Source organism: Struthio camelus, chromosome 3, assembly GCF_040807025.1.
Source record: "Struthio camelus isolate bStrCam1 chromosome 3, bStrCam1.hap1, whole genome shotgun sequence".
Taxonomy (NCBI): Eukaryota; Metazoa; Chordata; class Aves; order Struthioniformes; family Struthionidae; genus Struthio; species Struthio camelus.
This window is the reverse complement of record NC_090944.1, coordinates 3,050,758-3,076,731: the sequence shown is the minus strand read 5'-3', so window position 1 is coordinate 3,076,731 and position 25,974 is coordinate 3,050,758. Positions and strand designations below refer to the sequence as shown.

Sequence of the window (25,974 nt, the reverse complement as noted above, 5' to 3'; positions counted from 1 at the left end):
AATAAACTTTGGAAAACTGAAATCTGACAAATGAGCAATGCAGACTTCACGAGGTAAAAGAGCATGTGAACATGTGCTGCAGCTCTAACTGCCATAAGGTGATGCACTGCTGAGGATGAAGGGAGGTGGGGAGCTGCTTTAGGGTCACTGGTTTGTTTCGTTGGCACAGGGGGAAATACTACCAAAACCACGCATAGAGCACAGACATCGCTTTTGGGAAACAGGTTTCCTACCTCGTGGCTAATCCAAGACTTGGATCAGTTGCTTCACCATAGTCTGGCCCGGTTCTGTGAGATAATACAGAAATAACCTTGGGCCTCAGCTGAAGTGAGGGGGATCTAGGCTGGATGTTAGGAAAAGCTTTCCTAGGTGGAGAGAGGCACTGCAGCAAGTTGTGTGTGAAAAGAGTGTCCTCATTTCCACTGAGGGACCTAAGCAGATTCCATCCTGCCACGTGTGGGTGGAGGGACAGACCAGCACCTTCCCAGCTCTGCTTGCAGTGATTCAGTGGGTTTGTTTGACCTGAGCAGAACTGGCAATCTGCCTGGGATGGCAGAAAGAAGCAGACCACCACTCAGGAGGGATGCTGGGAGGACCACGCCCTGTGGAGGGCAAAGGGGGAGGAAGGATACACACAGCTGTGAGGCAATGACCACATGAACAGTTGTTGCAACTGTTCCCCCACCACTGGTAAATCTACATGTGAATGTACTCCACAATCTGGAAGTACAGCCTTTTCATGCCTTTGCATCCCAGATGGCTTTCCTCATCACCTTAGGTGAAGTCTTCACCACAAGAACACCCTTTCACTGGGGAGGGCAGGAAGATCACCAAAGTTTCAGTATTATGCCTCTACAGTCTGCCAAGGCCTCTACCTCTATAGTGTCTCAGGCCAAATCCCTCCTTTCTTCTCTTAAAAGCTGGCTGAACAACAAAGATTTGCCCATGAAGAATATCTAAAGCAACATTTGGTCTTCCTCCACAAAAAGGCATTCCTCAATTTCTTTGTCACTGAAACATCATAATTTGAGCCGAATGGAAACAACAACAAATTTCTGATCGCTAACCACCTTCTGCCTTTCCAGAAAGGTGTCCCATTTCAGCACTGTAGCAGGTATCGAGATCTTGGAACGGACAACCTTGAGGCAACAGAGCCCTACCTCTCACTGTGCTGCTGCAACGCTATTCATGCAGGTCTCCATGCATCACAGAGAAGCAGTGAAAGGGCTAAATCACGCTTTTTGCTCTTACACTTGCAAGTAATCCTTAAAATAAGCCAGAAACTGCCCACCTGACTTCCAGGTTTCACCATGATCTCACAAAGCGGGTGAGATCTGGCAAAGCCTTCAGTGTAAGGCTCTCTCCATCTATCCCTGCTTCCCAGATTCCCCCATGGAGACCCTCTCTCCAGCCTTCACCCTGTCCACCAAATGCTCCCTGCCTAATCCCTGAGTTACCAACAGCGTTGATGTGTGCCACTTACAGGGCCGGGGGGGAGGGGTCAGGGTCGGTCTCATCCATAAGTGGATGGAACCAGGGGCTTTCCTGGAACAGCAGTACTGGATCAGGGAACAACCTCCTCCCAGCACCTACCTTGCTTCTGATGATCATCCTTTGGTGGACGCGTCTTGCCAAGCTTCATGGCTGAAAAAACTCCTTTCCCAGCTCTGGAAGAAGACGTGGGAAAGAACTCATTGTATCCTGTACTTTTAGTGGTGTTCTCTGTGACACAGGGGACAACAGGAGGTTTCACAGAATCACAGAATGGTTGAGGTTAGAAGAGGGACTGCTAACTTCCTGCTCACTTCCTCCCCCAGCTCCTTTATCTGGCAATACAAAGGGTCAACCACAGCACACCTTGCACAGGAGAGCTGACTGTCAGCCCAGGCCTCACAGAAAGGCCCCAGGCACTGCCTGCAGCCTGACACCTGCAGAGCTGCATCTGCTGTCTGAGGGTCTGTCTGGGTTGAAGTCTCACACACAACTGAGGCAGCACCTCCAACAGCCACTGGGGAAAGTGCTCTGCAGCATGTCATGACCATGCCCCAAGGAAGGACACACCACTGCAGAAAAGGGAGAGGCACCTTCTTTGCCTGCTGCCCAAACTGCTGCCTCTGCTGGCCCCACTCTGGGAGCTGGGCTCTAGGCCTGGCTCTTACATAGGCCTCTGCCCAGCAGTGACTCACAAGGGTGCTTGACCCACCCAATCAGGAGCCACCTGAAACAAAAGCCCCAACTCCCTCTGACCAGGCCAGCCCAGAGAGCTCGTTAGCAGCAGCCCCACCTAGCTAGGACTTCCCAGGAGAAGTTAAGTCAAGGCCCCCTGCAGTAGTCCTTGCCTAGCTCTCCCTTCCTGCTAGCAGCAAGCACCGTCTAGTTCCTCGGGGGTCCCCAGAAAGCCTCCCCAACTTCCAACAAGGCCCACAAAAGGCCCAGGCAGAGCCCAGACACTGCTGTGCAAACTGCTGCGTCTGTTTGCTGCGTCTGTTTGCTGTGCTCTGCAGCTCATCACTGCACCATGACAAGAACAGGTGCGTTTTCACCAAAACAGAGCCATCCGGCTCTGCCTGTGCAGTGCAGATGTTGCTGTTGCCCTCTTTTCAGCACGCGCCCCCACAATCCTTTCTTGGCCTCGGCAGCTCAGCACGGCCATGCCCACCTCTCTGCCTCTGGGCTGCATCCTGCTCTGCCCCGGCCTGTACCTCCCCCTGCTCCTGGGGCATCTGCACAGGCCACAGGCACACACTAGTGCCCTCCCCATTCCAGCACCTGCCGCAGGGGCAGACCTCTGCAGCCAAGGCCTCCCCTTAACCCTGCCTCCCGCCTCTCTGCCCAAAGCTCCCCATCTGCCGGGGGGGAAGCAAGGAGGCTGCGGCAACAAGAGCCACACAGAGAGTGAGGGAGGGCAGCTCCTCCGTGCCCTTTGGGGGAGCTGGTCTTGTCATAGGTTTGCTCAGGGGACCTGGGCCTTGTGTTGGGGGTTCTGGGCTTGTTGTGGGGGTGCTGAGGGTCACTGAACTTTGTGTTGGGAGTGCTGAGTGGATCTGCTTGTTGTGTTGGGGGTGCTAGGTTTGTTTTCGGGCTGCTCAGTGGAGCTGAGCCTTGTGTTGGGGGTGCTGGGGTTGTCATGGTGGTGCTTAGGGGATCTGGGCGTTGTGCAGGAGGTGCTGAGCCTTTTGTTGCGAGTGCTAGGCTTGTCGCGGGGGTGCAGAGAGGATCTGGACCTTTCTTATGGGGCTGCTGGGCTTGTTTTGGGGGATCTGGGCCTTGTGTTGGGGGTGCTGGGCTTGTGGGTCTGCTGAGGGGATCGGGACATTGTGTTGGGACTGCTGGGCTTGTCATGCAGGGTGCTGAGGGGATCAGGGCCTTGTGTTGGGGAGAGCAGGGCTTGTTGTGGGGGTGCTGAGGAAAGCTAGGTCTTGTTTTTGGGGTGCTGGGCCTTGTTTTGGGAGTGCAGAGGGGATCAGGGCCCTGTTTTGGGGGTGCTGAGTAGATCTGGGCGGTGAGTTTGTTGTGTTGGGCTTGTGGGAGTGCTGAGGGGATCTCGAGCTTGTATTGGAGATGCTGGGCTTCTGGTGGGGGTGCTGAGGGGTCTGAGCTTTGTGTTGGGGTTGCTGGGCCTTGTGTTGGGAGTGCTGAGGGGATCTGGGTATTGCGTTGGGGGTGCAGGGCTTGTGGTGGGGCTGCTGAAGGGATCTGGGCTTCGTGTTTGTTGCGTTGAGCTTGTGGGAGTGCTGAGGGCATCTGGGGCTTGTTTTGGAGGTGTTGGGCTTGTGTTGCGGGTGCAGGGCTTTCTGTGGGGGTGCAGAGGGGAGCTGGGCGTTGTGTTGGAGTTGCTAGGCCTTGTTGTGGGGTTGCTAAGGGGATCTGGGCTTGTTTTCGAGGTGCTGGGCTTGTGTTGCGGGGGCTGGCCTTGTTTTGGGGGTGCAGAGGGGAGCTGGGCGTTGTGTTGGAGGTGCTGGGTCTTGTTTTGGGGGATCTGGGGCATTGTGTTGGGGGTGCTGGTCTTGTCATGAGGGTACTGAACGGGATCTGGGTGTGGTGTTGGGGGTGCTGGGCTTTGTTTTGGGGGTACTGAGGGGATCTGATCATTCTTTTGGAGGTGCTGGGCTTGTGGTGGGCGGTGCTGAGGGGATCTGGGCGTTGTGTTGGGGGTGCTAGTCTTGTCGTGGGGGTACTGAGTGGTCTGGGCCTTGTCTTGGGATTGCTGGGCTTGTCGTAGTGGTGCTGAGGGAATCTAGGCCTTGTATTGGGAGTGCTGGGATTGTGGTGGGAGTGCTGGGCTTGTGGTGGGGGTGCTGAAGGGATCTGGGCATTGTGTTGGAGGTGTCGGGTTTGTCATAGGGATACTGAGGGGTCTGGGCCTTGTCTTGGGGGTGCAGGGCCTTGTCTTGGGGGTGCTGAGGGGATCTGGGCTTTGTGTTTGTTGCGTTGAGCTTGTGGGAGTGCAGAGGGGATCTGGGCTTGTTTTCGAGGTGCTGGGCGTGTGTTGCGGGGGCTGGCCTTGTTTTGGGGGTGCAGAGGGGATCTGGGTGTTGTGTTGGGGGTGCTGGTCTTGTCATGAGGGTACTGACTGGGATCTGGGTGTGGTGTTGGGGGTGCTGGGCTTGTTGTGGGGGTGCTGAGGGTTTTTGGACATTGTTTTCGAGGTGCTGGGCTTGTGGTGGGTGTGCAGAGGGGATCTGGGCTGTGTGTTTGTTGTTTTGGGCTTGTGGGAGTGCTGAGGGGATCGGGGCCTTGTGTTGGGGGTGCTGGGCGTTCTGTGCGAGTGCGGTGGGGATCTGGGGCTTCTATTGGAGATGCTGGGCTTGTGGTGGGGGTGCAGAGGGGATCTGGGGCTTGTTTTCGAGGTGCTGGGCTTTGTTGTGGGGGTGCCGAGGGGATCTGGGCCTTGTGTTGGGGGTGCTGGACTTGTCATAGTGGTGCTGAGGGGATCTGGGCTTGTGTGGGGGGTGCTGGGCGTGTTGTGTGAGTGAGGAGGGGATCTGGGGCTTGTATTGGAGGTGTTGGGCCTTGTGTTTGGGCTGCTGAGGGGATCTGGGCTGTGTGTTTGTTGTTTTGGGCTTGTGGGAGTGCAGAGGGGATCTGGGCCTTGTTGTTGGGGGTGCTGGGCCTTGTGTTGGGGGTGCTGAGGGGATCTGGGCCTGTTTTCGAGGTGCTGGGCTTGTCATGCAGGGTGCTATCCTTGTTTTGGGGGTGCAGAGGGGAGCTGGGCATTGTGTTGGAGTTGCTGGGCCTTGTTTTGGGGGATCTGGGCGTTGTGTTGGGGGTGCTGGGCTTGTCATGGGGGTGCTGAGGGGATCTGGGCGTTGTGTTTGGGGTGCTGGGCTTTGTTGTGGGGGTGCAGAGGGGATCTGGACATTGTTTTTGAGGTGCTGGGCTTTGTTGTGGGGGTGCAGAGGGGATCTGGGCCTTGTGTTGGGGGTGCTGGACTTGTCATAGTGGTGCTGAGGGGATCTTGGCTTGTGTTAGGGAGGCTGGGCGTGTAGTGCCAGTGCGGAGGGGATCTGGGGCTTGTATTGGAGGTGTTGGGCCTGTTATGGGGGTGCAGAGGGGATGTGGGCTGTGTGTTTGTTGTGTTGGGCTTGTGGGAGTGCAGAGGGGATCTGGGCTTGTCATGGGGGTGCTGAGGGCATCTGGACCTTCTTGTGGGGGTGCTGAGGGAATATGGGGCTTGTTTTGAGGTGCTGGGCTTGTCATGCAGGCTGCTGGGCTTTTTGTGGAAGGGCAGAGGGGAGCTGGGCGTTGTGTTGGAGTTGCTGGGCCTTGTTTTAGGGGTGCTGAGGGGATGTGGGCCTTGTGTTGGGTGCGCTGGGCTTGTCGTGGACGTGCTGACGGGATCTGGGCATTGTGGTGGAGGTGCTGGGCTTGTCGTAGGGGTACTGAGGGGTCTGGGCCTTGTCTTGGGAGTGCTGGGCGTTGTGTTGGGGGTGCTGAGGGGATGTGGGCCTTGTGTCGGGGGAGCTGGTCTTGTAATGGGTTTGCTGAGGGGATGTGGGCCTTGTTTTGGGGTTGCTGAGGGGATCTGGGCATTGTGTTGGGGGTGCTGGGCTCGTGGTGGGGGTGCTGAGGCGATCTGGGCTTGTTTTCGAGGTGCTGGGCTTGTCATGCAGGCTGCTAGCCTTGTTTTGGGGGTGCAGAGGGGATCTGGGCGTTGTGTTGGGGGTGCTGGGCTCGTGGTGGGGGTGCTGAGGCGATCTGGGCTTGTTTTCGAGGTGCTGGGCTTGTCATGCAGGCTGCTAGCCTTGTTTTGGGGGTGCAGAGGGGATCTGGGCATTGTGTTGGGGGTGCTGGGCTTGTGGTGGGGGTGCTGAGGGGATCTGGGCTTTGTGTTCGGGGTGCTGGGCTTTGTTGTGGGGGTGCAGAGGGGATCTGGGCATTGTGTTGTGGGTGCTGGGCGTGTTTTGGGAGTGCGGAGGGGATCTGGGGCTTGTATTGGAGGTGTTGGGCCTGTTATGGGGGTGCAGAGGGGATCTGGGCTGTGTGTTTGTTGTGTTGAGCTTGTGGGAGTGTTGAGGGGATCATGGGCTTGTTTTGGAGGTGCTGGGCTTGTGTTGCGGGTGCTGGGCTTGTTTTGGGGGTGAAGAGGGGAGCTGGGCATTGTGTTGGAGGTGCTGGGCCTTGTGTCGGGGGATCTGGGTGTTGTGTTGGGGGTGCTAGGCTTGTTTTCGGGCTGCTCAGTGGAGCTGAGTGTTGTGTTATGGGTGCTGGTCTTGTCATGAGGGTACTGAAGGGGATCTGGGCATTGTGTTTGGGGTGCTGGGCTTGTGGTGGGGGTGCTGAGGGTATCTGGGCGTTGTGTTCGGGGTGCTGGGCTTGTTATGCAGATTGCTGAGGGGATCTGGGCGTTGTGTTGGGGGTGCTGGGCGTTGTGTTCAGGGTGCTGAGGGGATCTGGGCATTGCATTGGGGGTGCTGGGCTTCTGGTGGGTGTGCAGAGGGGATCTGGGCGGTGTGTTTGTTGTGTTGAGCTTGTGGGAGTGCTGAGGGGATCTGGGGCTTGTGGTGGGGGTGCTGAGGGGATTTGGGCGTTGTGTTGGGGGTGCTGGGCTTGTGGTGGGGGTGCTGAGGGGATCGGGGCGTTGTGTTCGGGGTGCGGGGCTTTGTTGTGGGGGTGCTTAGGGGATCTGGGCATTTTTTTTGAGGTGCTGGGCTTTGTTGTGGGGGTGCAGAGGGGATCTGGGCCGTGTGTTGTGGGGGCTGGACTTGTCATAGTGGTGCTGAGGGGATCTGGTCCTTGTGTTGGGGGTGCTGGGCGTGTTGTGCGAGTGCAGAAGGGATCTGGGGCTTGTGTTGGATGCGCTGGGCTTGTCGTGGACGTGCTGACGGGATCCTGACATTGTGGTGGAGGTGCTGGGCTTCTTATGGGGGTGCAGAGGGGATCTGGGCTGTGTGTTTGTTGTGTAGGGCTTGTGGGAGTGCAGAGGGGATCTGAGCTGTGTGTCGGGGGGCTGAGGGGATCTGGACCTTCTTGTGGGGGTGCTGAGGGAATATGGGGCTTGTTTTCGAGGTGCTGGGCTTGTCATGCAGGCTGCTGGGCTTTTTGTGGAAGTGCAGAGGGGAGCTGGGCGTTGTGTTGGAGTTGCTGGGCTTTGTTTTAGGGGTGCTGAGGGGATCTGGTCCTTGTGTTGGGGGTGCTGGGCGTGTTGTGCGAGTGCAGAAGGGATCTGGGGCTTGTGTTGGGTGCGCTGGGCTTGTCGTGGACGTGCTGACGGGATCTGGGCATTGTGGTGGAGGTGCTGGGCCTGTTATGGGGGTGCAGAGGGGATCTGGGCTGTGTGTTTGTTGTGTTGGGCTTCTGGGAGTGCTGAGGGGATCTGGGCCTTGTTTTGGGGGTGCAGAGGAGATCTGGGCCGTGTGTTTGTTGTGTTGGGCTTGTGGGAGTGCTGAGGGGATCATGGGCTTGTTTTCGAGGTGCTGGGCTTGTCATGCAGGGTGCTAGCCTTGTTTTGAGGGGGGCAGAGGGGAGCTGGGCATTGTGTTGGAGGTGCTGGGCCTTGTGTCGGGGGATCTGGGTGTTGTGTTGGGGGTGCTAGGCTTGTTTTCGGGCTGCTCAGTGGAGCTGAGTGTTGTGTTGGGGGTGCTGGTCTTGTCATGAGGGTACTGAACGGGATCGGGGCGTTCTGTTCGGGGTGCTGGGCTTGTTGTGGGGGTGTTTAGGGGACCTGGGCATTGTTTTTGAGGTGCTGGGCTTTGTTGTGGGGGTGCTTAGGGGATCTGGGCCTTGTGTTGGGGGTGCTGGACTTGTCATAGTGGTGCTGAGGGGATCTGGGCTTGTGTTAGGGGAGCTGGGCGTGTTGTGCGAGTGCGGAGGGGATCTGGGGCTTGTATTGGAGGTGTTGGGCCTGTTATGGGGGTGCAGAGGGGATGTGGGCTGTGTGTTTGTTGTGTTGGGCTTGTGGGAGTGCAGAGGGGATCTGGGCTTGTCATGGGGGTGCTGAGGGGATCTGGACCTTCTTGTGGGGGTGCTGAGGGAATATGGGGCTTGTTTTGAGGTGCTGGGCTTGTCATGCAGGCTGCTGGGGTTTTTGTGGAAGTGCAGAGGGGAGCTGGGCGTTGTGTTGGGAGTTGCTGGGCCTTGTTTTAGGGGTGCTGAGGGGATGTGGGCCTTGTGTCGGGGGAGCTGGTCTTGTAATGGGTTTGCTGAGGGGATGTGGGCCTTGTTTTGGGGTTGCTGAGGGGATCTGGACATTGTTTTTGAGGTGCTGGGCTTTGTTGTGGGGGTGCAGAGGGGATCTGGGCCTTGTGTTGGGGGTGCTGGACTTGTCATAGTGGTGCTGAGGGGATCTTGGCTTGTGTTAGGGAGGCTGGGCGTGTAGTGCCAGTGCGGAGGGGATCTGGGGCTTGTATTGGAGGTGTTGGGCCTGTTATGGGGGTGCAGAGGGGATCTGGGCTGTGTGTTTGTTGTGTTGGGCTTGTGGGAGTGCAGAGGGGATCTGGGCTTGTCATGGGGGTGCTGAGGGCATCTGGACCTTCTTGTGGGGGTGCTGAGGGAATATGGGGCTTGTTTTGAGGTGCTGGGCTTGTCATGCAGGCTGCTGGGCTTTTTGTGGAAGTGCAGAGGGGAGCTGGGGCATTGTGTTGGGGGTGCAGGGCTTGTGGTGGGGGTGCTGAGGGGATCGGGGCATTTTGTAGGGGGTGCTGGGCTTGTGATAGGGGTGCTGAGGGCATGTGGGCATTGCGTTGGGGGTGCAGAGGGGATCTGGGCATTGTGGTGGGGCTGCTGAGGGGATCTCGGGCATTGTTTTGGAGATGCGGGGCTTGTAGTGGGGGTGCTGAGGGGATCTGGCCATGTTTTTGAGGTGCTGGGCCTTTTTTTCCGTGGTGCAGAGGAGATCTGGGCATTGTGTTGGGGGTGCTGGGCTTGTGGTGGGGGTGCTGAGGGGATCTGGGCGTTGTGGTGGGGGTGCTGAGGAGAACGGGGCCTTGTATTGGGGGTACTGAGGGGATCAGGGGCTTGTTTTCGAGGTGCTGGATGTGTTTTGGGAGTGCAGAGGGGATCAGGGCCTTGTGGTGGGGGTGCAGAGGGGATCTGGGGCTTGTATTGGAGGTGTTGGGCCTGTTATGGGGGTGCAGAGGGGATCTGGGCTGTGTGTTTGTTGTGTTGGGCTTGTGGGAGTGCAGAGGGGATCTGGGCTTGTCATGGGAGTGCTGAGGGGATCTGGACCTTCTTGTGGGGGTGCTGAGGGAATATGGGGCTTGTTTTGAGGTGCTGGGCTTGTCATGCAGGCTGCTGGGCTTTTTGTGGAAGTGCAGAGGGGAGCTGGGCGTTGTGTTGGGAGTTGCTGGGCCTTGTTGTGGGGGTGCTGAGGGGATCTGGGCTTGTTTTTGAGGTGCTGGGCTTGTGTTGCGTGTGCAGGCCTTGTTTTTGCGGTGCAGATGGGAGCTGGGCGTTGTGTTGGGGGTGCTGGGCTTGTGGTGGGGGTGCTGAGGAGAGCTCGGTCTTGCACTGGGGGTGCTGGGCTTGTGGTGGGGGTGCAGAGGGGATCTCAGTGTTGTGTTACGCGTGCTGGGCTTGTGGTCGGGCTGCTGATGGGATGTGGGCCTTGTGTCGGGGGAGCTGGTCTTGTAATGGGTTTGCTGAGGGGATGTGGGCCTTGTTTTGGGGTTGCTGAGGGGATCGGGGCATTGTGTTGGGGGTGCTAGGCTTGTGGTAGGGGTGCTGAGGGGATCTGGGTATTGCATTGGGGGTTCAGGGCTTGTGGTGCGGCTGCTGAGTTGATCGGGGCATTGTTTTGGAGGTGCGGGGCTTGTAGTGGGGGTGCTGAGGGGATCTGGCCATGTTTTCGAGGTGCTGGGCCTTTTTTTCCGTGGTGCAGAGGAGATCTGGGCATTGTGTTGGGGATGCTGGGCTTGTGGTGGGGGTGCTGAGGGGATCGGGGCATTTTGTAGGGGGTGCTGGGCTTGTGGTAGGGGTGCTGAGGGCATGTGGGCATTGCGTTGGGGGTGCAGAGGGGATCTGGGCATTGTGGTGGGGCTGCTGAGGGGATCTCGGGCATTGTTTTGGAGATGCGGGGCTTGTAGTGGGGGTGCTGAGGGGATCTGGCCATGTTTTCGAGGTGCTGGGCCTTTTTTTCCGTGGTGCAGAGGAGATCTGGGCATTGTGTTGGGGGTGCTGGGCTTGTGGTGGGGGTGCTGAGGGGATCTGGGCGTTGTGGTGGGGGTGCTGAGGAGAACGGGGCCTTGTATTGGGGGTACTGAGGGGATCAGGGGCTTGTTTTCGAGGTGCTGGATGTGTTTTGGGAGTGCAGAGGGGATCAGGGCCTTGTGGTGGGGGTGCAGAGGGGATCTGGGCGTTGTGTTTGGTGTGCTGGGCTTGTGGTGGGGGTGCTGAGGGGATCTGGGCATTGTGTTTGGTGTGCTGGGCTTTGTTGTGGGGGTGCAGAGGGGATCTGGGCCTTGTGTTGGGGGTGCTGGACTTGTCATAGTGGTGCTGAGGGGATCTGGGCTTGTGTTAGGGGAGCTGGGCGTGTTGTGCGAGTGTGGAGGGGATCTGGGGCTTGTATTGGAGGTGTTGGGCCTGTTATGGGGGTGCAGAGGGGATGTAGGCTGTGTGTTTGTTGTGTTGAGCTTGTGGAAGTGTTGAGGGGATCATGGGCTTGTTTTGGAGGTGCTGGGCTTGTGTTGCGGGTGCTGGGCTTGTTTTGGGGGTGCAGAGGATAGCTGGGCGTTGTGTTGGAGTTGCTGGGCCTTGTTTTGGGGGATCTGGGCGTTGTGTTGGGGGTGCTGGGCTTGTCATGGGGGTGCTGAGGGGATCTGGGCGTTGTGTTTGGGGTGCTGGGCTTTGTTGTGGGGGTGTTTAGGGGATCTGGACATTGTTTTTGAGGTGCTGGGCTTTGTTGTGGGGGTGCAGAGGGGATCTGGGCCTTGTGTTGGGGGTGCTGGACTTGTCATAGTGGTGCTGAGGGGATCTTGGCTTGTGTTAGGGAGGCTGGGCGTGTAGTGCCAGTGCGGAGGGGATCTGGGGCTTGTATTGGAGGTGTTGGGCCTGTTATGGGGGTGCAGAGGGGATCTGGGCTGTGTGTTTGTTGTGTTGGGCTTGTGGGAGTGCAGAGGGGATCTGGGCTTGTCATGGGGGTGCTGAGGGCATCTGGACCTTCTTGTGGGGGTGCTGAGGGAATATGGGGCTTGTTTTGAGGTGCTGGGCTTGTCATGCAGGCTGCTGGGCTTTTTGTGGAAGTGCAGAGGGGAGCTGGGCGTTGTGTTGGAGTTGCTGGGCCTTGTTTTGCGGGTGCTGAGGGGATGTGGGCCTTGTGTCGGGGGAGCTGGTCTTGTAATGGGTTTGCTGAGGGGATGTGGGCCTTGTTTTGGGGTTGCTGAGGGGATCTGGGGCATTGTGTTGGGGGTGCAGGGCTTGTGGTGGGGGTGCTGAGGGGATCGGGGCATTTTGTAGGGGGTGCTGGGCTTGTGATAGGGGTGCTGAGGGCATGTGGGCATTGCGTTGGGGGTGCAGAGGGGATCTGGGCATTGTGGTGGGGCTGCTGAGGGGATCTCGGGCATTGTTTTGGAGATGCGGGGCTTGTAGTGGGGGTGCTGAGGGGATCTGGCCATGTTTTCGAGGTGCTGGGCCTTTTTTTCCGTGGTGCAGAGGAGATCTGGGCATTGTGTTGGGGGTGCTGGGCTTGTGGTGGGGGTGCTGAGGGGATCTGGGCGTTGTGGTGGGGGTGCTGAGGAGAACGGGGCCTTGTATTGGGGGTACTGAGAGGATCAGGGGCTTGTTTTCGAGGTGCTGGATGTGTTTTGGGAATGCAGAGGGGATCAGGGCCTTGTGGTGGGGGTGCTGAGGGGATCTGGGCATTGTGTTTGGTGTGCTGGGCTTTGTTGTGGGGGTGCAGAGGGGATCTGGGCTTGTGTTAGGGGAGCTGGGCGTGTTGTGCGAGTGCGGAGGGGATCTGGGGCTTGTATTGGAGGTGTTGGGCCTGTTATGGGGGTGCAGAGGGGATGTGGGCTGTGTGTTTGTTGTGTTGGGCTTGTGGGAGTGCAGAGGGGATCTGGGCTTGTCATGGGGGTGCTGAGGGCATCTGGACCTTCTTGTGGGAGTGCTGAGGGAATATGGGGCTTGTTTTGAGGTGCTGGGCTTGTCATGCAGGCTGCTGGGCTTTTTGTGGAAGTGCAGAGGGGAGCTGGGGCATTGTGTTGGGGGTGCTGGGCTTGTGGTGGGGGTGCTGAGGGGATCGGGGCATTTTGTAGGGGGTGCTGGGCTTGTGATAGGGGTGCTGAGGGCATGTGGGCATTGCGTTGGGGGTGCAGAGGGGATCTGGGCATTGTGGTGGGGCTGCTGAGGGGATCTCGGGCATTGTTTTGGAGATGCGGGGCTTGTAGTGGGGGTGCTGAGGGGATCTGGCCATGTTTTCGAGGTGCTGGGCCTTTTTTTCTGTGGTGCAGAGGAGATCTGGGCATTGTGTTGGGGGTGCTGGGCTTGTGGTGGGGGTGCTGAGGGGATCTGGGCGTTGTGGTGGGGGTGCTGAGGAGAACGGGGCCTTGTATTGGGGGTACTGAGGGGATCAGGGGCTTGTTTTCGAGGTGCTGGATGTGTTTTGGGAGTGCAGAGGGGATCAGGGCCTTGTGGTGGGGGTGCTGAGGGGATCTGGGCATTGTGTTTGGTGTGCTGGGCTTTGTTGTGGGGGTGCAGAGGGGATCTGGGCTTGTGTTAGGGGAGCTGGGCGTGTTGTGCCAGTGCGGAGGGGATCTGGGGCTTGCATTGGAGGTGTTGGGCCTGTTATGGGGGTGCAGAGGGGATCTGGGCTGTGTGTTTGTTGTGTTGGGCTTGTGGGAGTGCAGAGGGGATCTGGGCTTGTCATGGGGGTGCTGAGGGCATCTGGACCTTCTTGTGGGGGTGCTGAGGGAATATGGGGCTTGTTTTGAGGTGCTGGGCTTGTCATGCAGGCTGCTGGGCTTTTTGTGGAAGTGCAGAGGGGAGCTGGGCGTTGTGTTGGGAGTTGCTGGGCCTTGTTGTGGGGGTGCTGAGGGGATCTGGGCTTGTTTTTGAGGTGCTGGGCTTGTATTGCGTGTGCAGGCCTTGTTTTTGCGGTGCAGATGGGAGCTGGGCGTTGTGTTGTGGGTGCTGGGCTTGTGGTGGGGGTGCTGAGGAGAGCTCGGTCTTGCACTGGGGGTGCTGGGCTTGTTGTGGGGGTGCAGAGGGGATCTGGGTGTTGTGTTACGCGTGCTGGGCTTGTGGTCGGGCTGCTGATGGGATGTGGGCCTTGTGTCGGGGGAGCTGGTCTTGTAATGGGTTTGCTGAGGGGATGTGGGCCTTGTTTTGGGGTTGCTGAGGGGATCGGGGTATTGTGGTGGGGGTGCAGGGCTTGTTTTGGGGGTGCTGAGGGGTGCTGGGCTTGTGGTGGGGGTGCTGAGGGGAGCTAGGTCTTGCACTGGGGGTGCTGGGCTTGTTGTGGGAGGGCTGGGCCTTGTTTTGGGAGTGCAGATGGGATCAGGGCCTTGTTTTGGGCGTGCGGAGGGGATCTGGGCATTGTGTTTGTTGTGTGGGGCGTGTGGGAGTGCTGAGTGGAACTGGGGCTTGTTTTTGGGGTGCTGGGATTGTCATGCAGGGTGCAGAGGGGATCTGGGCCTTGTGTTGGGGGTGCTGGGTGTGTTGTGCGAGTGCTGAGGGGATGTGAGCCTTGTGTCGGGGGAGCTGGTCTTGTAATGGGTTTGCTGAGGGGATCTGGGCCTTGTTTTGGGGTTGCTGAGGGGATCGGGGCATTGTGTTGGGGGTGCTGGGCTTGTGGTAGGGGTGCTGAGGGGATCTGGGCATTGCGTTGGGGGTTCAGGGCTTGTGGTGCGGCTGCTGAGTTGATCGGGGCATTGTTTTGGAGGTGTGGGGCTTGTAGTGGGGGTGCTGAGGGGATCTGGCCATGTTTTCGAGGTGCTGGGCCTTTTTTTCCGTGGTGCAGAGGAGATCTGGGCATTGTGTTGGGGGTGCTGGGCTTGTCGTAGGGGTACTGAGGGGTCTGGGCGTTGTGGTGGGGGTGCTGAGGAGAACGGGGCCTTGTATTGGGGGTACTGAGGGGATCAGGGGCTTGTTTTCGAGGTGCTGGATGTGTTTTGGGAGTGCAGAGGGGATCAGGGCCTTGTGGTGGGGGTGCAGAGGGGATCTGGGCGTTGTGTTGGGGGTGCTGGGCTTGTGGTGGGGGTGCTGGGCTAGTGGTGGGTGTGCAGAGGGGATCTGGGAGTTGTTGTGGGGGTGTCGGGCTTGTCATGGGGGTGCAGAGGGGTCTGGGCCTTGTCTTGGGAGTGCTGGGCTTTGTTTTGGGGGTGCAGAGGAGATCTGGGCCGTGTGTTTGTTGTGTTGGGCTTGTGGGAGTGCTGAGGGGATCATGGGCTTGTTTTGGAGGTGCTGGGCTTGTGTTGCGGGTGCTGGGCTTGTTTTGGGGGTGCAGAGGGAAGCTGGGCGTTGTGTTGGAGTTGCTGGGCCTTGTTTTGGGGGATCTGAGTGTTGTGTTGGGGGTGCTGGTCTTGTCATGAGGGTACTGAACGGGATCTGGGTGTTGTGTTAGGGGTGCTGGGCTTTGTTGTGGGGGTGCTGATTGGATCTGGGCCTTGTGTTGGGGGTGGTGGGCGTGTTGTGCGATTGCGGAGGGGATCTGGGGCTTGTATTGGAGGTGTTGGGCCTGTTATAGGGGTGCAGAGGGGATCGGGGCTGTGTGTTTGTTGTGTTGGGCTTGTGGGAGTGCAGAGGGGATCTGGGCTTGTTTTGGAGGTGTTGGGCTTGTGTTGCGGGGGCTGGGATTTTTGTGGGGGTGCAGAGGCGAGCTGGGCGTTGTGTTGGAGTTGCTGGGCCTTGTTTTGGGGGTGCTGAGGGGATGTGGGCCTTGTGTCGGGGGAGCTGGTCTTGTAATGGGTTTGCTGAGGGGATCTGGGCCCTGTTTTGGGGTTGCTGAGGGGATCGGGGCCTTGTATTGGGGGTGCTGGGCTTGTGGTAGGGGTGCAGAGGGGATCTGGGCATTGCGTTGGGGTTGCTGGGCTTGTGGTGGGGGTGCTGAGGGGATCGGGGCGTTGTGGTGGGGGTGCTGGGCTTGTGGTGGGGGTGCTGAGGAGAGCTAGGTCTTGCACTGGGGGTGCTGGGCTTGTTGTGGGAGTGCTGGGCCTTCTTTTGGGAGTGCAGATGGGATCTCGGTGTTGTGTTACGGGTGCTGGGCTTGTGGTCAGGCTGCTGTTGGGATGTGGGCCTTGTGTCGGGGGAGCTGGTCTTGTAATGGGTTTGCTGAGGGGATGTGGGCCTTGTTTTGGGGTTGCTGAGGGGATCGGGGCATTGTGTTGGGGGTGCTGGGTGTTGTTTTTGGAGTGCTGGGCTTGTGGAGGGGATGCTGAGCTGATTCAGGCCGTGTTTTTGTTGTGTTGGGCATGTGGGAGTGCCTAGGGGATCTGGGCTGTGTGTCGGGGGTGCTCAGGGGATCTGGGCGTTGTGTTTGTTGTGTAGAGCTTGTGGGAGTGCTGAGGGGATCTGGGGCCTGTTGTGGGGGTGCAGAGGGGATCTGGGCATGGTGTCGGAGGTGTTGGACTTGTCATAGGGGTACTGAGGGGTCTGGGCCTTGTCTTGGGAGTGCTGGGCCTTGTGTTGGGGCTGCTGAGGGGATCTGGGCTGTGTGTTTGTTGTGTTGGGCTTGGGGGAGTGCTGAGGGGATGATGGGCTTGTTTTGGGGGTGCTGGGCTTGTGGTGGGGGTGCTGAGGCAATCTTGGCTTGTTTTCGAGGTGCTGGGCTTGTCATGCAGGGTGCTAGCCTTGTTTGGGGGTGCAGAGGGGATCTGGGCGTTGGGTTGGGGGTGCTGGGCTTGTGGTGGGGGTGCTGAGGGGATCTGGCCATGTTTTCGAGGTGCTGGGCCTTTTTTTCCGTGGTGCAGAGGAGATCTGGGCATTGTGTTGGGGGTGCTGGGCTTGTGGTGGGGGTGCTGAGGGGATCTGGGCGTTGTGGTGGGGGTGCTGAGGAGAACGGGGCCTTGTATTGGGGGTACTGAGGGGATCAGGGGCTTGTTTTCGAGGTGCTGGATGTGTTTTGGGAGTGCAGAGGGGATCAGGGCCTTGTGGTGGGGGTGCAGAGGGGATCTGGGCATTGTGTTTGTTGTGCTGGGCTTTGTTGTGGGGGTGCAGAGGGGATCTGGGCTTGTGTTAGGGGAGCTGGGCGTGTTGTGCGAGTGCGGAGGGGATCTGGGGCTTGTATTGGAGGTGTTGGGCCTGTTATGGGGGTGCAGAGGGGATCTGGGCTGTGTGTTTGTTGTGTTGGGCTTGTGGGAGTGCAGAGGGGATCTGGGCTTGTCATGGGAGTGCTGCGGGGATCTGGACCTTCTTGTGGGGGTGCTGAGGGAATATGGGGCTTGTTTTGAGGTGCTGGGCTTGTCATGCAGGCTGCTGGGCTTTTGTGGAAGTGCAGAGGGGAGGTGGGCGTTGTGTTGGGAGTTGCTGGGCCTTGTTGTGGGGGTGCTGAGGGGATCTGGGCTTTTTTTTTGAGGTGCTGGGCTTGTGTTGCGTGTGCAGGCCTTGTTTTTGCGGTGCAGATGGGAGCTGGGCGTTGTGTTGTGGGTGCTGGGCTTGTGGTGGGGGTGCTGAGGAGAGCTCGGTCTTGCACTGGGGGTGCTGGGCTTGTTGTGGGGGTGCAGAGGGGATCTGGGTGTTGTGTTACGCGTGCTGGGCTTGTGGTCGGGCTGCTGATGGGATGTGGGCCTTGTGTCGGGGGAGCTGGTCTTGTAATGGGTTTGCTGAGGGGATGTGGGCCTTGTTTTGGGGTTGCTGAGGGGATCGGGGTATTGTGGTGGGGGTGCAGGGCTTGTTTTGGGGGTGCTGAGGGGTGCTGGGCTTGTGGTGGGGGTGCTGAGGGGAGCTAGGTCTTGCACTGGGGGTGCTGGGCTTGTTGTGGGAGTGCTGGGTGTGTTTTGGGAGTGCAGATGGGATCAGGGCCTTGTTTTGGGCGTGCGGAGGGGATCTGGGCATTGTGTTTGTTGTGTGGGGCGTGTGGGAGTGCTGAGGGGAACTGGGGCTTGTTTTTGGCGTGCTGGGATTGTCATGCAGGGTGCAGAGGGGATCTGGGCCTTGTGTTGGGGGTGCTGGGTGTGTTGTGCGAGTGCTGAGGGGATGTGAGCCTTGTGTCGGGGGAGCTGGTCTTGTAATGGGTTTGCTGAGGGGATCTGGGCCTTGTTTTGGGGTTGCTGAGGGGATCGGGGCATTGTGTTGGGGGTGCTGGGCTTGTGGTAGGGGTGCTGAGGGGATCTGGGCATTGCGTTGGGGGTTCAGGGCTTGTGGTGCGGCTGCTGAGTTGATCGGGGCATTGTTTTGGAGGTGCGGGGCTTGTAGTGGGGGTGCTGAGGGGATCTGGCCATGTTTTCAAGGTGCTGGGCCTTTTTTTCCGTGGTGCAGAGGAGATCTGGGCATTGTGTTGGGGGTGCTCGGCTTGTCGTAGGGGTACTGAGGGGTCTGGGCGTTGTGGTGGGTGTGCTGAGGAGATCGGGGCCTTGTATTGGGGGTACTGAGGGGATCAGGGGCTTGTTTTCGAGGTGCTGGATGTGTTTTGGGAGTGCAGAGGGGATCAGGGCCTTGTGGTGGGGGTGCAGAGGGGATCTGGGCGTTGTGTTGGGGGTGCTGGGCTTGTGGTGGGGGTGCTGGGCTAGTGGTGGGTGTGCAGAGGGGATCTGGGAGTTGTTGTGGGGGTGTCGGGCTTGTCATGGGGGTGCAGAGGGGTCTGGGCCTTGTCTTGGGAGTGCTGGGCTTTGTGTTGGGGGTGCAGAGGAGATCTGGGCCGTGTGTTTGTTGTGTTGGGCTTGTGGGAGTGCTGAGGGGATCATGGGCTTGTTTTGGAGGTGCTGGGCTTGTGTTGCGGGTGCTGGGCTTGTTTTGGGGGTGCAGAGGGGAGCTGGGCGTTGTGTTGGAGTTGCTGGGCCTTGTTTTGGGGGATCTGAGTGTTGTGTTGGGGGTGCTGGTCTTGTCATGAGGGTACTGAAGGGGATCGGGGCGTTGTGTTGGGGGTGCTGGGCTTTGTTGTGGGGGTGCTGATTGGATCTGGGCCTTGTGTTGGGGGTGTTGGGCCTGTTTTGCGAGTGCGGAGGGGATCTGGGGCTTGTATTGGAGGTGTTGGGCCTGTTATAGGGGTGCAGAGGGGATCGGGGCTGTGTGTTTGTTGTGTTGAGTTTGTGGGAGTGTTGAGGGGATCTGGGCTTGTTTTGAGGTGTTGGGCTTGTGTTGCGGGGGCTGGGATTTTTGTGGGGGTGCAGAGGCGAGCTGGGCGTTGTGTTGGAGTTGCTGGGCCTTGTTTTGGGGGTGCTGAGGGGATGTGGGCCTTGTGTCGGGGGAGCTGGTCTTGTAATGGGTTTGCTGAGGGGATCTGGGCCCTGTTTTGGGGTTGCTGAGGGGATCGGGGCCTTGTATTGGGGGTGCTGGGCTTGTGGTAGGGGTGCAGAGGGGATCTGGGCATTGCGTTGGGGTTGCTGGGCTTGTGGTGGGGGTGCTGAGGGGATCGGGGCGTTGTTTTGGAGGTGCGGGGCTTGTAGTGGGGGTGCTGAGGGTATCTGGGCGTTGTGGTGGGGGTGCTGGGCTTGTGGTGGGGGTGCTGAGGAGAGCTAGGTCTTGCACTGGGGGTGCTGGGCTTGTTGTGGGAGTGCTGGGCCTTCTTTTGGGAGTGCAGATGGGATCTCGGTGTTGTGTTACGGGTGCTGGGCTTGTGGTCAGGCTGCTGATGGGATGTGGGCCTTGTGTCGGGGGAGCTGGTCTTGTAATGGGTTTGCTGAGGGGATGTGGGCCTTGTTTTGGGGTTGCTGAGGGGATCGGGGCATTGTGTTGGGGGTGCTGGGTGTTGTTTTTGGAGTGCTGGGCTTGTGGAGGGGATGCTGAGCTGATTCAGGCCGTGTTTTTGTTGTGTTGGGCATGTGGGAGTGCCTAGGGGATCTGGGCTGTGTGTCGGGGGTGCTCAGGGGATCTGGGCGTTGTGTTTGTTGTGTAGAGCTTGTGGGAGTGCTGAGGGGATCTGGGGCCTGTTGTGGGGGTGCAGAGGGGATCTGGGCATGGTGTCGGAGGTGTTGGACTTGTCATAGGGGTACTGAGGGGTCTGGGCCTTGTCTTGGGAGTGCTGGGCCTTGTGTTGGGGCTGCTGAGGGGATCTGGGCTGTGTGTTTGTTGTGTTGGGCTTGGGGGAGTGCTGAGGGGATGATGGGCTTGTTTTGGGGGTGCTGGGCTTGTGGTGGGGGTGCTGAGGCAATCTTGGCTTGTTTTCGAGGTGCTGGGCTTGTCATGCAGGGTGCTAGCCTTGTTTTGGGGGTGCAGAGGGGATCTGGGCGTTGTGTTCGGGGTGCTGGGCTTGTGGTGGGGGTGCTGAGGGGATCTGGGCTTTGTGTTCGGGGTGCTGGGCTTTGTTGTGGGGGTGCAGAGGGGATCTGGGCCTTGTGTTGGGGGTGCTGGACTTGTCATAGTGGTGCTGAGGGGATCTGGGCTTGTGTTAGGGGAGCTGGGCGTGTTGTGCGAGTGCGGAGGGGATCTGGGGCTTGTATTGGAGGTGTTGGGCCTGTTATGGGGGTGCAGAGGGGATCTGGGCTGTGTGTTTGTTGTGTTGAGCTTGTGGGAGTGTTGAGGGGATCTGGGCTTGTTTTGGAGGTGCTGGGCTTGTGTTGCGGGTGCTGGGCTTGTTTTGGGGGTGCAGAGGGAAGCTGGGCGTTGTGTTGGAGGTGCTGGGACTTGTTTTGGGGGATCTGGGTGTTGTGTTGGGGGTGCTGGGCTTTGTTGTGGGGGTGTTTAGGGGATCTGGACATTGTTTTTGAGGTGCTGGGCTTTGTTGTGGGGGTGCAGAGGGGATCAGGGCCTTGTGTTGGCGGTGCTGGACTTGTCATAGTGGTGCTGAGGGGATCTGGGCTTGTGTTAGGGGAGCTGGGCGTGTTGTGCGAGTGCGGAGGGGATCTGGGGCTTGTATTGGAGGTGTTGGGCCTGTTATGGGGGTGCAGAGGGGATCTGGGCTGTGTGTTTGTTGTGTTGGGCTTGTGGGAGTGCAGAGGGGATCTGGGCTTGTCATGGGGGTGCTGAGGGCATCTGGACCTTCTTGTGGGAGTGCTGAGGGAATATGGGGCTTGTTTTGAGGTGCTGGGCTTGCCATGCAGGCTGCTGGGCTTTTTGTGGAAGTGCAGAGGGGAGCTGGGTGTTGTGTTGGAGTTGCTGGGCCTTGTTTTGCGGGTGCTGAGGGGATGTTGGCCTTGTGTCGGGGGAGCTGGTCTTGTAATGGGTTTGCTGAGGGGATGTGGGCCTTGTTTTGGGGTTGCTGAGGGGATCTGGGGCATTGTGTTGGGGGTGCAGGGCTTGTGGTGGGGGTGCTGAGGGGATCGGGGCATTTTGTAGGGGGTGCTGGGCTTGTGATAGGGGTGCTGAGGGCATGTGGGCATTGCGTTGGGGGTGCAGAGGGGATCTGGGCATTGTGGTGGGGCTGCTGAGGGGATCTCGGGCATTGTTTTGGAGATGCGGGGCTTGTAGTGGGGGTGCTGAGGGGATCTGGCCATGTTTTCGAGGTGCTGGGCCTTTTTTTCCGTGGTGCAGAGGAGATCTGGGCATTGTGTTGGGGGTGCTGGGCTTGTGGTGGGGGTGCTGAGGGGATCTGGGCGTTGTGGTGGGGGTGCTGAGGAGATCGGGGCCTTGTATTGGGGGTACTGAGGGGATCAGGGGCTTGTTTTCGAGGTGCTGGATGTGTTTTGGGAGTGCAGAGGGGATCAGGGCCTTGTGGTGGGGGTGCAGAGGGGATCTGGGCATTGTGTTTGTTGTGTGGGGCGTGTGGGAGTGCTGAGGGGAACTGGGGCTTGTTTTTGGCGTGCTGGGATTGTCATGCAGGGTGCAGAGGGGATCTGGGCCTTGTGTTGGGGGTGCTGGGTGTGTTGTGCGAGTGCTGAGGGGATGTGGGCCTTGTGTCGGGGGAGCTGGTCTTGTCATGGGTTTGCTGAGGGGATCTGGGCCTTGTTTTGGGGTTGCTGAGGGGATCGGGGCATTGTGTTGGGGGTGCTGGGCTTGTGATAGGGGTGCTGAGGGTATCTGGGCATTGCGTTGGGGGTTCAGGGCTTGTGGTGCGGCTGCTGAGTTGATCGGGGCATTGTTTTGGAGGTGTGGGGCTTGTAGTGGGGGTGCTGAGGGGATCAGGTCATGTTTTCAAGGTGCTGGGCCTTTTTTTCCGTGGTGCAGAGGAGATCTGGGCATTGTGTTGGGGGTGCTGGGCTTGTCGTAGGGGTACTGAGGGGTCTGGGCGTTGTGGTGGGGGTGCTGAGGAGAACGGGGCCTTGTATTGGGGGTACTGAGGGGATCAGGGGCTTGTTTTCGAGGTGCTGGATGTGTTTTGGGAGTGCAGAGGGGATCAGGGCCTTGTGGTGGGGGTGCAGAGGGGATCTGGGCGTTGTGTTGGGGGTGCTGGGCTTGTGGTCGGGGTGCTGGGCTAGTGGTGGGTGTGCAGAGGGGATCTGGGAGTTGTTGTGGGGGTGTCGGGCTTGTCATGGGGGTGCAGAGGGGTCTGGGCCTTGTCTTGGGAGTGCTGGGCTTTGTGTTGGGGGTGCAGAGGAGATCTGGGCCGTGTGTTTGTTGTGTTGGGCTTGTGGGAGTGCTGAGGGGATCATGGGCTTGTTTTGGAGGTGCTGGGCTTGTGTTGCGGGTGCTGGGCTTGTTTTGGGGGTGCAGAGGGAAGCTGGGCGTTGTGTTGGAGTTGCTGGGCCTTGTTTTGGGGGATCTGAGTGTTGTGTTGGGGGTGCTGGTCTTGTCATGAGGGTACTGAACGGGATCTGGGTGTTGTGTTAGGGGTGCTGGGCTTTGTTGTGGGGGTGCTGATTGGATCTGGGCCTTGTGTTGGGGGTGGTGGGCGTGTTGTGCGAGTGCGGAGGGGATCTGGGGCTTGTATTGGAGGTGTTGGGCCTGTTATAGGGGTGCAGAGGGGATCGGGGCTGTGTGTTTGTTGTGTTGGGCTTGTGGGAGTGCAGAGGGGATCTGGGCTTGTTTTGGAGGTGTTGGGCTTGTGTTGCGGGGGCTGGGATTTTTGTGGGGGTGCAGAGGCGAGCTGGGCGTTGTGTTGGAGTTGCTGGGCCTTGTTTTGGGGGTGCTGAGGGGATGTGGGCCTTGTGTCGGGGGAGCTGGTCTTGTAATGGGTTTGCTGAGGGGATCTGGGCCCTGTTTTGGGGTTGCTGAGGGGATCGGGGCCTTGTATTGGGGGTGCTGGGCTTGTGGTAGGGGTGCAGAGGGGATCTGGGCATTGCGTTGGGGTTGCTGGGCTTGTGGTGGGGGTGCTGAGGGGATCGGGGCGTTGTGGTGGGGGTGCTGGGCTTGTGGTGGGGGTGCTGAGGAGAGCTAGGTCTTGCACTGGGGGTGCTGGGCTTGTTGTGGGAGTGCTGGGCCTTCTTTTGGGAGTGCAGATGGGATCTCGGTGTTGTGTTACGGGTGCTGGGCTTGTGGTCAGGCTGCTGTTGGGATGTGGGCCTTGTGTCGGGGGAGCTGGTCTTGTAATGGGTTTGCTGAGGGGATGTGGGCCTTGTTTTGGGGTTGCTGAGGGGATCGGGGCATTGTGTTGGGGGTGCTGGGTGTTGTTTTTGGAGTGCTGGGCTTGTGGAGGGGATGCTGAGCTGATTCAGGCCGTGTTTTTGTTGTGTTGGGCATGTGGGAGTGCCTAGGGGATCTGGGCTGTGTGTCGGGGGTGCTCAGGGGATCTGGGCGTTGTGTTTGTTGTGTAGAGCTTGTGGGAGTGCTGAGGGGATCTGGGGCCTGTTGTGGGGGTGCAGAGGGGATCTGGGCATGGTGTCGGAGGTGTTGGACTTGTCATAGGGGTACTGAGGGGTCTGGGCCTTGTCTTGGGAGTGCTGGGCCTTGTGTTGGGGCTGCTGAGGGGATCTGGGCTGTGTGTTTGTTGTGTTGGGCTTGGGGGAGTGCTGAGGGGATGATGGGCTTGTTTTGGGGGTGCTGGGCTTGTGGTGGGGGTGCTGAGGCAATCTTGGCTTGTTTTCGAGGTGCTGGGCTTGTCATGCAGGGTGCTAGCCTTGTTTTGGGGGTGCAGAGGGGATCTGGGCGTTGGGTTGGGGGTGCTGGGCTTGTGGTGGGGGTGCTGAGGGGATCTGGCCATGTTTTCGAGGTGCTGGGCCTTTTTTTCCGTGGTGCAGAGGAGATCTGGGCATTGTGTTGGGGGTGCTGGGCTTGTGGTGGGGGTGCTGAGGGGATCTGGGCGTTGTGGTGGGGGTGCTGAGGAGAACGGGGCCTTGTATTGGGGGTACTGAGGGGATCAGGGGCTTGTTTTCGAGGTGCTGGATGTGTTTTGGGAGTGCAGAGGGGATCAGGGCCTTGTGGTGGGGGTGCAGAGGGGATCTGGGCATTGTGTTTGGTGTGCTGGGCTTTGTTGTGGGGGTGCAGAGGGGATCTGGGCTTGTGTTAGGGGAGCTGGGCGTGTTGTGCCAGTGCGGAGGGGATCTGGGGCTTGTATTGGAGGTGTTGGGCCTGTTATGGGGGTGCAGAGGGGATCTGGGCTGTGTGTTTGTTGTGTTGGGCTTGTGGGAGTGCAGAGGGGATCTGGGCTTGTCATGGGGGTGCTGAGGGGATCTGGACCTTCTTGTGGGGGTGCTGAGGGAATATGGGGCTTGTTTTGAGGTGCTGGGCTTGTCATGCAGGCTGCTGGGCTTTTGTGGAAGTGCAGAGGGGAGGTGGGCGTTGTGTTGGGAGTTGCTGGGCCTTGTTGTGGGGGTGCTGAGGGGATCTGGGCTTGTTTTTGAGGTGCTGGGCTTGTGTTGCGTGTGCAGGCCTTGTTTTTGCGGTGCAGATGGGAGCTGGGCGTTGTGTTGTGGGTGCTGGGCTTGTGGTGGGGGTGCTGAGGAGAGCTCGGTCTTGCACTGGGGGTGCTGGGCTTGTTGTGGGGGTGCAGAGGGGATCTGGGTGTTGTGTTACGCGTGCTGGGCTTGTGGTCGGGCTGCTGATGGGATGTGGGCCTTGTGTCGGGGGAGCTGGTCTTGTAATGGGTTTGCTGAGGGGATGTGGGCCTTGTTTTGGGGTTGCTGAGGGGATCGGGGTATTGTGGTGGGGGTGCAGGGCTTGTTTTGGGGGTGCTGAGGGGTGCTGGGCTTGTGGTGGGGGTGCTGAGGGGAGCTAGGTCTTGCACTGGGGGTGCTGGGCTTGTTGTGGGAGTGCTGGGTGTGTTTTGGGAGTGCAGATGGGATCAGGGCCTTGTTTTGGGCGTGCGGAGGGGATCTGGGCATTGTGTTTGTTGTGTGGGGCGTGTGGGAGTGCTGAGGGGAACTGGGGCTTGTTTTTGGCGTGCTGGGATTGTCATGCAGGGTGCAGAGGGGATCTGGGCCTTGTGTTGGGGGTGCTGGGTGTGTTGTGCGAGTGCTGAGGGGATGTGAGCCTTGTGTCGGGGGAGCTGGTCTTGTAATGGGTTTGCTGAGGGGATCTGGGCCTTGTTTTGGGGTTGCTGAGGGGATCGGGGCATTGTGTTGGGGGTGCTGGGCTTGTGGTAGGGGTGCTGAGGGGATCTGGGCATTGCGTTGGGGGTTCAGGGCTTGTGGTGCGGCTGCTGAGTTGATCGGGGCATTGTTTTGGAGGTGCGGGGCTTGTAGTGGGGGTGCTGAGGGGATCTGGCCATGTTTTCAAGGTGCTGGGCCTTTTTTTCCGTGGTGCAGAGGAGATCTGGGCATTGTGTTGGGGGTGCTCGGCTTGTCGTAGGGGTACTGAGGGGTCTGGGCGTTGTGGTGGGTGTGCTGAGGAGATCGGGGCCTTGTATTGGGGGTACTGAGGGGATCAGGGGCTTGTTTTCGAGGTGCTGGATGTGTTTTGGGAGTGCAGAGGGGATCAGGGCCTTGTGGTGGGGGTGCAGAGGGGATCTGGGCGTTGTGTTGGGGGTGCTGGGCTTGTGGTGGGGGTGCTGGGCTAGTGGTGGGTGTGCAGAGGGGATCTGGGAGTTGTTGTGGGGGTGTCGGGCTTGTCATGGGGGTGCAGAGGGGTCTGGGCCTTGTCTTGGGAGTGCTGGGCTTTGTGTTGGGGGTGCAGAGGAGATCTGGGCCGTGTGTTTGTTGTGTTGGGCTTGTGGGAGTGCTGAGGGGATCATGGGCTTGTTTTGGAGGTGCTGGGCTTGTGTTGCGGGTGCTGGGCTTGTTTTGGGGGTGCAGAGGGGAGCTGGGCGTTGTGTTGGAGTTGCTGGGCCTTGTTTTGGGGGATCTGAGTGTTGTGTTGGGGGTGCTGGTCTTGTCATGAGGGTACTGAAGGGGATCGGGGCGTTGTGTTGGGGGTGCTGGGCTTTGTTGTGGGGGTGCTGATTGGATCTGGGCCTTGTGTTGGGGGTGTTGGGCCTGTTTTGCGAGTGCGGAGGGGATCTGGGGCTTGTATTGGAGGTGTTGGGCCTGTTATAGGGGTGCAGAGGGGATCGGGGCTGTGTGTTTGTTGTGTTGAGTTTGTGGGAGTGTTGAGGGGATCTGGGCTTGTTTTGAGGTGTTGGGCTTGTGTTGCGGGGGCTGGGATTTTTGTGGGGGTGCAGAGGCGAGCTGGGCGTTGTGTTGGAGTTGCTGGGCCTTG

General features: G+C 59.2%; 1 protein-coding gene across 1 annotated transcript in view; it reads right to left on the bottom strand.

The window, feature by feature from the left end:
• Nucleotides 1-25,974, bottom strand: part of LOC138066505 (otoferlin-like) — a 91,465-nt gene that overhangs the window by 37,502 nt on the left and 27,989 nt on the right. The window contains 1 exon segment of the mRNA XM_068936373.1: nucleotides 1,594-1,722. Coding sequence (XP_068792474.1) covers nucleotides 1,594-1,722 — 129 coding nt within the window.